Genomic DNA, 11,635 nt, shown 5'->3' on the forward strand with positions numbered 1-11,635 from the left:
AGTATAACCGTTGATCACGGTGAACCTCCTGTCCAAATTCGAGCTTCACCCTACAAAATTCCAAAACCAAATGATTCTGAGGCAAATTTAAGTAGTATTATCCAACAGAATAATTTCTGTAATACTAACTTAAATACAATTGGAAAGCAGTTGACTAGGATAGAAAACCAAATCCAGAAGTCAACCATTATTGTTCCATCAATTTCTCATATTCCAACAAAATCGGATTCTGACAAAAAGCTTAAGGAGCCTATTTTCAAACCCTTTCAGGTTTCGAAAATTAGCCAAAAGCTTGTTCAAGAGTCAAAATCAGATTTTGCTAAAGCCTAATGAGAACAATTAGATAGGATAGAAGCTGCTTCTTCCTCATCTAGCAAAGTTCAGATAGCCCCTGATACTCCTCAATCTAGCAAGATTGGAGTATTAGAACAAGACCAAATGTCAGCAAGATTGGAGTATTAGAACAAGACCAAATGTCTATAGTCTCTTCTGATATAGAAGCCTTCAAAGAAGAACCTTCTACTCCTAAAGCCAACAAAATTCATTGGGAATTAGCCCTTCCCACTGTCAAGACTCCACCGGATCTAGCAATAGATAATAGACCAAGTGCATTAAATCAATCCCGATATAATGCATCTTCAGTCTATGAGTGGAATATTGATGGCATGTCCGAATACAATATCCTAGGATTGTTGCAACAAATGACAATGGCAGCCAATGCCTATAAAACCCAAGCAGGAACTTCTGATCGTGCTATATCAGAAATCCTCATTGCCGGTTTTACTGGACAATTAAAAGGTTGGTGGGATCATCTTCTCACTAATCAGCAACAATTAGACATTCATTTAAAGCAATTTTAATTTCCGCACTTTAAATTTCAGCAATTTAGAACTTCTCTCTCTTCTTCTCTCCCTTCTCTCTAGAATTCTCTCTCTCTCTCTCTCTGGGAATAGGAATCTAGAATCCGAAGACAAAAAGGAATTTCTCCTGTCTTCATATTAATTTCCCATTATTTCCCTTTCTTCTCTACAAAGAAAACCAACCGATGTAAGCATTTCATTCCAGTTTTATTAAAGCATTTGTAATTTTATTTACTTTAATATCATCACCATCATCAGGATTGGGTTCATTGTCTGAATTATCCTGCAATTGTTTTTGTAAAAGAAGTTGGATAGTATCAGAATCACTTTTTTGTTTTTCTTTTAAATCTCTGATTTCACATTTGATTTCTTTTATCTCTTTCTGAAGATCTTGGATATTAGAAACCGTCTTCTTTGTTTTCTTTTTATCCAAAATTTGAGTAAGATCATAAGAATTCTTTTTAACAATTGGGACTTTAGAAGTCTCGGCTTTATTAAAATCCAAAGTTTTCAAAAGTTTATCAAGATATTCTTTTTGAAGATTTGGATCAGAAATATGCTTTACAAGTTCAAGAAAAGTTTCTCGGTCTTTAGTCAAAACATTGATTTTCTTTAAATATGAATCAGATTCAGATTCACTACTGCTAGATACAGAGTCATCTGAGTCAAAAAACTCATCAACTTGATATGGATCACTGTCTCCCGACATGGAAGATTCGGAATCAGAAGGTTTATATATATATATATATATTAATCCATAATTTTAGACTTTTTTAAAGTTTGTGTAATATTTTTCTCAAACTTTAATAACGGTCGGGATCCTAAATCATGTATATATATATATATATATATATCCTCATTTTCAAAAAGTGAGGATACCACTAATTAATATAAAAAAAAATATTTTAATGTGTTGAAATATATATATATTTTATATTTTAATATTATTCTAATTAAAGACGTCTATATTAGAGAAAGACTATATATTGGCACTTACTAATGGAGACTTCCACAAGTTATTCAAGTACGTGAAGTTAATTGTGTCGGATTTTGTCGAGCGGATTAATACATATTCAAATTAAAAAATGCAAGGCAGTATAAATATAATAATGAAAGGAACTGTATTTTAAATAAAAAGAATAATTGTGATGGAGATGGAATGAAAGGAACTGCATTTTAAATAAAAAGAATTCCTTTATAAATTAAAAATTAAGGAATTACGAAGACAAAAGGATATTGGACGTGCATGCCAAACCAACAACTAAAGACAAGAGTAGGCGCCGACGGGGACATTTGTTTTTAAAATTTGGCTCCGGACATTTAAAAATTTTGTATTAGGTGTACTAATAATGCTGCGGTTGTTATTAGGGTAATAAATAAATAAAGTTTAGGAAATGGATGTTGGGTCTACCTCCAAGGGCGTGGTCGGGTCGGTAACAGCATGAAGTTTGTAGCCATTGACCACCCGGGTTCGATCTTTGGAATAATAAGGAGGAAAAATTAAAAAATATATATTTAGGTTTTACCCACCCCTTACTTTTTTTTTTTTTAAAAAAAATGGATGTTGGGCCCTAAAATTACAATAACAAAACCTCTAATAAATTTTGTAATAATTGAAAATCAAAGATAATTGTGTAAGGAGCTATAATTTGAAAAAGAGGGAGGTGAACTAATTTTGAAAACAATTCAAACATGTGTGTGAGGTTTTGTAAATTCGTAAATATATTAGTGGTAAAATTGGTAATAGATGATAACTTTAGTGGCTTTAACAAAAAATTTTCAAATATAGCCCAGCCTATCCTAGCCCACACTAACCTCTGCCTTGTTATGTACTTATCTTTCATATTAATGTTCCCACTTTTCTGCCTAGCTATTTATTTATAATTTATGTTAGAGTAGTGACAAAATTCTAAAATTTTATTCAAAAATTTCATATCAAATGATATAGCATTCATTAAGTGGATGGTGAGATAACATAATAAATTCACTTGAAACTTAAAAAAATAATCAACTACTCGATGAATTCTACATCACATTTCATATTATTTTTTATGAACATTAGAGATGTCTATGTCATTATTCTTTGTATTAGAGTAAAGGGTATATTTAGTTGATGGGGATAATGAGAAAAAATAAAGGGAAATAGACAAGGAATAATAATTCATTTGTTTGATTAGCGAAAAGTGACCTAATGCAAGAATTTAATTTTTCTACTCATGACTCATGGTTAGGAAACTTAATTTCTTCCCGTTGTCGTGTTTAACTCTCTAATATTGTCCTTTTGAAGTTTTTAATTCTGATAATATAAAAATAGCAATAAAAGAACAAAAAGTTAGTCTGTCACTGGCGAGTTACATTGTTTATATTGCTGGTATCATAGTAACCAAAATTTTGTGTATCAAAAGCAAGGATTGCAGTTTTAATATATTTATAGAATTTATGGGGAATTTGTAGTGTAAGTAAATCGTAGAGATTGCATAAATAAGATTTTCTATATTGCAATATATATACTTTGGCACTTTCGGGTTTCGGATAAAACTAATTCGGGTGCATTGGCCAGATCTGGCGTTGAAATTGTTGAAGAACGACAGACATCTAGCTCTAACTCATCATGTGAAACATGGAACGGCCTTGCATATGTTGGCTCGAAATCCTTTTCCATTTGCTGGCAGAGGTGAAGGACTACTGAAAAGGCTTATTAACTTAAGTAATTAACCCTATTTGTTGATACTCCTTATAGTAATTTTTATTTTTAAACAAATTAATTATTTAACCCCTATTTTCTCACTACCTTCTCGAGTAGTAAATCAAAGAAAGCTGCTTTAAAGTTACTCGGTCGAGCCCATGTCGCATGTATATAGTAGTAGTAGTTTTTTTTTTTAACTATCGATTCCTAATCACTTGTTTCTCACCTTAGTCCTAGGAATAATGAAGTGCAGTCGAAATATTGAGCTGATGAATAATCAAGCCCTTGAACTAGTCAAATGTCTGTGGAAAGAAATAAATAGACAACAAGATGTGGATGTTGCGGAAGTGATCAGAAAACCTACAAACTTATTGTTCGATGCAGCTGAAGTGGGGAACTTTCGGTTCTTGGCTGAGCTCATTGGCTCTTATCCTGATTTTGTTCATGAATTAGATGAAAATGGTCGCAGCATATTTCACATTGCCATTTTGAATCGTCATATGAATGTATTCAACTTAATCTACGAGCAAGGCTTCAATAAGCAGCTTTTAGCTGTCAAAAGCAGCCATCTAGATGGTTTGAAACAACCATCTAGATGGTCAGCATCCATGTTGTTCAAAGAAGAGGAATTTTGCAGCAAGTTGGAAAGGAAAAGGAGCACACGGGTTTGACATTTAAAAGAAGAAAAAAGAACGTAAAAATAATAGAAAATTGCTGCATAGTGCCAAAGTTTTCTCTATAAATAGAAACGAAGAGAATGAGCAAAGGCATTCCATTTAGAAAGCAATTTAGGGATTTGAGAGAGAGTTCAAGAGCATGCATTTATAAGCTCTTGTTACAGTGATAGAGAGAGTTTGGGTGCATTGGGGTTTTGGGTAGTGAGCTAAAATACTACAATATTTGTAACTCCTTTTCACTAGTAAAATATTTCCTTCTGTCTTCGCCCGTGGATGTAGGCTAAAAGCCGAACCACGTAATTTCTGGTGTCCTCTATTATGCTTGTTCTTTATTTTATTTCCAATTTCATTTTAGCTGCGGTCCTACTTCACCCACCAATTTCCTAACAGTGGTATCAGAGCTATTGGTTGTATTTTTTGGAGTCGGGAACTGTTCACGTAAGGGGTACTATTCACGTATACGGCACTGTACACGTATACGACACTATTCACGTATACTGTACTGTTCACGTATACGGGTTTGTTCACATATACGGTACTGTTCACGTATACGGTACTATTCACGTGAAACGGTGGAAGCGATCCAAGAATTTTCCGGTGCAAAGCAGGGAATAGTAGTGTGAGAAAAGCAACTGTGGTTTTGTACATGTCTAGGAAAGTTCTGTCACAAAGGCGATAAGAGCTTAAGGAGTCTGGGTTTTAAGTGGGACCATTGTGACCCCTCCAGTCTTTCCTGGGAACTTTCCTGGTGTGCATTCTCACACATACTCACAACTATTCAAGGTGGTACACTAGCTTGTGTGCGGTATTTATCAACAAAATGGCGGCAAAGTATGAAATTGAGAAGTTTAACGGAAATAATTTTTCGTTGTGGAAAATGAAGATGAAAGCTGTATTGAGGAAAAATAATTGCTTGGTAGCAATTGGAGAAAGGCCCATGGAGATAACTAATGACAAGTGGAACGAGGTAGACGGTAACGCCATTTCTGATCTACACTTGGCACTTGCGGATGGAGTATTATCTAGTGTGGCAGAGAAAAATACGGCGAAGGAAATATGGGATACTCTCACAAAATTGTATGAGGCCAAGTCACTACACAACAAAATCTTCTTGAAGAGAAAACTCTATACTCTTCGAATGGCAGAATCTACAATGGTGACCGACTACATCAACACATTGAAGACTCTATTTTCACAACTCACAACGTTGGGTCATAATATAGAGGAAAATGAACGTGCAGAGCTTCTACTTCAAAGTCTACCAGATTCGTATGATCAACTCATCATCAACCTAACGAACAACAATCCAGTGGAGAGTCTAGTTTTCGACGATGTTGCAGCCTCCGTATTAAATGAGGAGAGCAGGCGAAAAAATAAGGAAAACAGACAAGCAAGTTCGCAACAAGCGGAGGCGCTATCAGTGACGAGAGGGAGATCAACGGAACGTGGCCCCAGTGGGAGTCAAAATCAGGGTAGATCAAAATCCAGAGGTAAGAAGAATGTTAAATGCTACAACTGTGGCAAGAAAGGGCACGTCAAGAAAGAATGTTGGAGTAACCAGAAGAGAAGAGAGGGCAAAGAACCTGAGACATCAAATGCTCAGGGGTGTGTAGCAAGTACCTCGGATGATGGCGAAATTCTCTACAGTGAGGCAACAACTGTTTCAGAAGGCAGAAAACGACTTTCTGATGTCTGGCTTATAGACTCAGGAGCTACCTGGCACATGACCTCTAGGAGAGAATGGTTCCACACATATGAACCTATCTCAGGAGGATCTGTATATATGGGTAACGATCATGCCTTGGAGATCGCTGGTATTGGTACTATCAAAATAAAAATGTTTGATGGTACAATTCGCACAATTGGGGAGGTACGACATGTCAACGGCCTAAAGAAAAATCTATTGTCTTTGGGACAAATAGACAATCATGGGTGCAAAACTCATGTGGAGAATGGAATTATGAAGATTGTTAAAGGCGCGCTTGTATTGATGAAGGCAGAAAAGATCAGTGCTAATCTATTTATGCTTAAAGGAGAAACACTACAGGAGGCTGATGCGTGTGTCGCATCAAATGGAGAAGAGTCAACGATGATATGGCATCTCAAACTTGGCCACATGTCGGAACAAGGTTTGAAGATTCTCTCTGAGCGAAAATTACTTCCGGGGCTCAAATCGGTAAGTTTACCATTTTGCGAGCATTGTGTTACAAGTAAGCAGCATAGATTAAAATTCAGTAGATCTATTGCTAGAAGTAAATATATTCTAGACTTGATTCATTCTGATGTCTGGGAATCACCGGATATATCCATGGGAGGTGCAAAGTACATGGTGACTTTCATTGATGATTATTCCAGAAGATGTTGGGTGTATCCAATTAAGAAAAAGTCAGATGTATTTCCAGTGTTTAAAGAATACAAAGCGCGGGTGGAACTTGAATCTGGTAAAAAGATCAAGTGCTTGAGGACAGACAATGGTGGAGAATATACAGACGGTGAGTTTCTTGCTTTCTGTAAGCAAGAAGGTATTCAGAGGCAGTTCACGGTGGCATACACTCCTCAACAAAACGGAGTGGCAGAGCGGATGAACAGAACTCTTACAGAAAGAATAAGAGCTATGTTGAAAACTGCCGGTCTACCTAATTCATTCTGGGCAGAAGCAGCCAAAACTGCCTGTTATATAGTAAATCGGTCGCCATCTACAGCAATTGGGTTGAAGACGGCGATGGAGATGTGGACTGGAAAGCCAGCTGATTAGTCCTACCTACATGCATTTGGATGTCCTGTGTACGTGATGTACAATGCCCAAGAAAGAACAAAGCTGGATCCAAAATCTAGAAGATGTATCTTCTTGGGATATGTTGATGGAGTAAAGGGGTATCGTCTGTGGGACCCCACTGCCCATAAGATCGTCATTAGCAGAGATGTTATCTTTGTAGAAGATCAACTGCAAAGAAAAGATGAAGATGATGGCACTGTAAAAGAAAAGTCAGAGACTGTGCCGGTATATGTCGAAAATAATCTAGAAGATTCAGATTCTTCTAAAGTAGCATCAGAGCACGAGGAACAAGAACCAATTGAGTCCGAGGCTCCAGAAGTTCGTCGGTCAACTCGTGAGAGACGACCGCCAACGTGGCACTCGGAGTATGTCACAGAGATCAACGTTGCATACTGTCTTCTAACAGAGGATGGAGAGCCTTCAACTTTCCATGAAGCTTTAAACAGCTCAGATGTTGCTTTGTGGATGACAGCAATGCAGGAAGAAATTGAAGCTCTACACAAGAACAAGACATGGGAACTTGTACCACTACCACGTGGAAGAAAAGCCATTGGAAACAAATGGGTCTACAAGATCAAACGTGATGGCAATGACCAAGTGGAGCGGTATCGTGCGAGACTGGTAGTGAAAGGATATGCTCAGAAAGAAGGTATTGACTTCAACGAGATATTTTCTCCGGTGGTTCGACTCACAACAGTCAGAATAGTCTTGGCAATGTGTGCTACATTTGACCTACATCTAGAGCAGTTAGATGTTAAAACTGCATTTCTTCATGGAGAACTTGAAGAAGAAATTTATATGCTCCAACCAGAAGGTTTTGCAGAAAAAGGAAAGGAGAACTTGGTTTGCAGGTTGAACAAATCTCTATACGGTCTCAAACAGGCGCCGAGGTGTTGGTATAAGAGATTTGATTCCTTCATCATGAGCCTTGGATACAACAGACTCAGTTCAGATCATTGTACATATTACAAGAGGTTTGAAGATAATGATTTCATCATTTTATTGTTGTATGTGGATGACATGTTGGTAGCAGGTCCCAACAAAGATCGAATCCAAGAATTGAAGGCACAGTTGGCTAGGGAGTTTGAAATGAAGGACTTGGGACCAGCAAACAAGATTCTAGGGATGCAAATTCACCGAGACAGAAATAACAGGAAGATTTGGCTCTCACAGAAGAATTATTTGAAGAAAATCTTGCGGCGCTTCAACATGCAAGATTGTAAGTCAATTTCTACCCCACTTCCTGTTAATTTCAAATTATCCTCAAGTATGTGTCCTAGCAATGAAGCAGAGAGGAAGGAGATGTCTCGAGTACCGTATGCATCAGCAGTGGGAAGTTTGATGTTCGCTATGATATGTACAAGACCGGACATTGCACAAGCAGTGGGAGTAGTCAGTCGATACATGGCGAATCCTGGTGGAGAGCCTTGGATAGCTGTGAAGAGGATTCTGAGATACATCAGAGGAACCTCAGATGTTGCATTATGTTATGGAGGATCAGAGTTTACTGTCAAGGGCTATGTAGATTCAGATTTTGCAGGAGATCTTGATAAAAGAAAATCCACTACTGGTTATGTGTTTACATTTGCGGGAGCAGCTGTAAGCTGGGTTTCTAAACTGCAGACCGTTGTGGCTTTATCTACAACAGAAGCAGAGTACATGGCAGCTACACAAGCTTGCAAGGAAGCTATTTGGATACAAAGATTATTGGAGGAGCTCGGGCACAAACAACAGAAAATTCCTGTGTTTTGTGACAGTCAGAGTGCCTTGCACATTGCAAGGAATCCAGCCTTTCATTCCAGGACAAAGCACATAGGAGTCCAGTATCACTTCGTTCGTGAAGTAGTGGAAGATGGAAGTATGGATTTGCAGAAAATCCATACCAAAGAGAACCTAGCAGATGTTTTGACCAAGCCGATAAATACTGATAAGTTTGTCTGGAGTAGATCCTCTTGTGGCCTAGCAGAAACGTAGGCAACATGATTATGGCGAAGCAGAAAGGATGGTGTGGAGATTGATTGACTCTCAATCTAATCTCCAAGTGGGAGAAATGTCAAAAGCAGCCATCTAGATGGTTTGAAACAACCATCTAGATGGTCAGCATCCATGTTGTTCAAAGAAGAGGAATTTTGCAGCAAGTTGGAAAGGAAAAGGAGCACACGGGTTTGACATTTAAAAGAAGAAAAAAGAACGTAAAAATAATATAGAATTGCTGCATAGTGCCAAAGTTTTCTCTATAAATAGAAACGAAGAGAATGAGCAAAGGCATTCCATTTAGAAAGCAATTTAGGGATTTGAGAGAGAGTTCAAGAGCATGCATTTATAAGCTCTTGTTACAGTGATAGAGAGAGTTTGGGTGCATTGGGGTTTTGGGTAGTGAGCTAAAATACTACAATATTTGTAACTCCTTTTCACTAGTAAAATATTTCCTTCTGTCTTCGCCCGTGGATGTAGGCTAAAAGCCGAACCACGTAATTTCTGGTGTCCTCTATTGTGCTTGTTCTTTATTTTATTTCCAATTTCATTTTAGCTGCGGTCCTACTTCACCCACCAATTTCCTAACATTAGCAACCTATTTAGATGGCTGTGGAAATAACATATTGCATCTTGCTGCAAAATATCGAACTCCAAGTCCATACAGAACTGTGTCTGGTGCGGCTCTAGAAATGCAAAGAGAGTTACTAATATATAAGGTAAAAAATAAAAGTAAAAATTCATTTCCCAGTTTCCTAATTTTCCTATGATATTCGAAGCTAGCCTTTTGAAGATTCAATGCAAGTTATTATTTTTAATAATATTATTTTATAATGGCAGGAGGTTGAAATGATCGTGCAACCTTCTTACAGAGAAATGAAAAATTATGATGGAAAAACACCTAGAGAATTATTCACTGTGGAGCATTTGGAGTTGTTGAGAAGAGACGAACAATGGATGAAGAACAGAGCTAGTTCAAGCATAATTGTTGCAACACTTGTGGCTACAATGGCATTTGCAGCAGCCTTCATTGTGCCGGGTGGTAAGGATGACAAAACAGGACTACCCATTCATCTTAGAGAGAATTGGTTTCAGGTTTTTGCAATATCAGATGCAATCGCATTCTCCTGCTCTGTAATCTCCGTAGCTTTCTTTTTGTCCATCCTCACATCGCAATTTGCAGAAGATGATTTTCTCAGGTCGTTACCGCTTAAGCTGCTGGGTGGACTTTCGGTGCTCTTCGTGTCCATTGTATTCGTGTTGGTAGCATTTTTCTCAACCCTTTTCTTAGCTTATGATCATGGAGTAAATTGGATCGTTGTGCCTTCGGGTCTAGTTTCATTCGTGCCAACGGTTGTAATTGCTCTGCTTCGGGTTCCTGTTTTGAAGGATATATTTTGTTCAACATGTCCTAGTTTAGCCATGTAACCTATCTTTGTTAGAAAAGTCGAACCTGTAAACTGATGTGAATGAAGTAGTGGAGTTTTAATTTCCATTATACAATGTTCATTAAATTGTTTGTCCTTGGTGCAATTTTCTTTCTCTTTTTTTTTTTTTTTGAGTTGAACTATTTGCATCTCCTTAAAAATTTGTTAAAACTCCAGTTGTGTATTTATATTTTCACCCATAATTGAAATTACCTAGAAAGACATTAAAGGAAAAAAAATCGCTCATAATTTGATTTGAGTGAAGACTCCTTGCTGTCAAAAAAGAAGAAAAGAAAAGAAAAGAAAAAAAAAAGGAACGAAGACTCCGTACAGCTGTAAAACTCTAAAGAATTTGCAGAAAGGATTTTTAAAACTGTGAGCACCGCCATAAGGTTTGGGTAAAGAGTTTCCAGTAACACTATGTGAATGTGAGCTTGGACCCACCATCGCTGAACTATTAGAGTGGTGCATAGGACTTCAAAGATTATTTCTACTGGAATTAAAAAAAAAATTACATGAGTTTTTAGTTTGAGTAAGAAGTCTACCGTCACTGGGGATTGATGATATTTTTTTTTATTAATTAGGTTTATTTTGAGAATCAATGGGGTGTCATAAAATCATATAATTATTTTTTTAATATTTTAATGGAGTTAATTGGGAAAAAGGGTTTTGAGAGTTGTCTAGGAGGGTGTTAATAATTCCACCACTACAACAAAAATGCCTTTTACCGAGGGAAGAAATCCCTAGGCAATACACGATTTCCCTCGCCAATTACTATTTCCTAGGGAAATTTTCCATCGGCGTCCGTTGTGAAAACACTTGTCGTTAAAGGCGCAAATCCCACAAGCCTTCCGGAAAATTATTTTTTACCAAGGGAAACGTTCCTCGGTAATATGAAAAAGATTCGTCGGTATAATTTTTAGGATAATGAGATAAAAATATTTCCTAAGGAAGATTTTATCGGTAATAGTTTATTGCCGACAAAAAATTTTGTGGGTAACCCTTTTAGTTCGTCGTAAAATAGTTTACCTACAAGTTCTAATTTCTCAGTAATGAGCACAAAAACCGTAAGTTATATATGTACTAATGAGGGAATTTTTCCCTCAGTAATAAGACTAAATTCGTAGATGCAGTTGTTAGCTAGAAATTTTTTTCCCTCAGTAAATAAAATATTTCCAAGGGAATTTTGACGTCAATGGAAATACATTCTCGTCGAACCTAAATACCAACGAATT

At 37.0% G+C, this 11,635-nt stretch overlaps 1 protein-coding gene across 1 annotated transcript in view; it reads left to right on the forward strand.

The window, feature by feature from the left end:
• LOC107176158 (uncharacterized) overlaps window positions 1-10,827 on the forward strand; it is an 85,480-nt gene extending 74,653 nt beyond the window's left edge. Inside the window, exon 6 of the mRNA XM_052442642.1 lies at window positions 10,389-10,827. Coding sequence (XP_052298602.1) covers window positions 10,389-10,401 — 13 coding nt within the window. The 3' untranslated portion in view covers window positions 10,402-10,827. The remainder of the gene's footprint in view (window positions 1-10,388) is intronic.
• Window positions 10,828-11,635: the final 808 nt, after the last annotated feature.

The sequence above is a fragment of the Citrus sinensis genome, chromosome 5, assembly GCF_022201045.2.
Source record: "Citrus sinensis cultivar Valencia sweet orange chromosome 5, DVS_A1.0, whole genome shotgun sequence".
Lineage (NCBI taxonomy): Eukaryota > Viridiplantae > Streptophyta > Magnoliopsida > Sapindales > Rutaceae > Citrus > Citrus sinensis.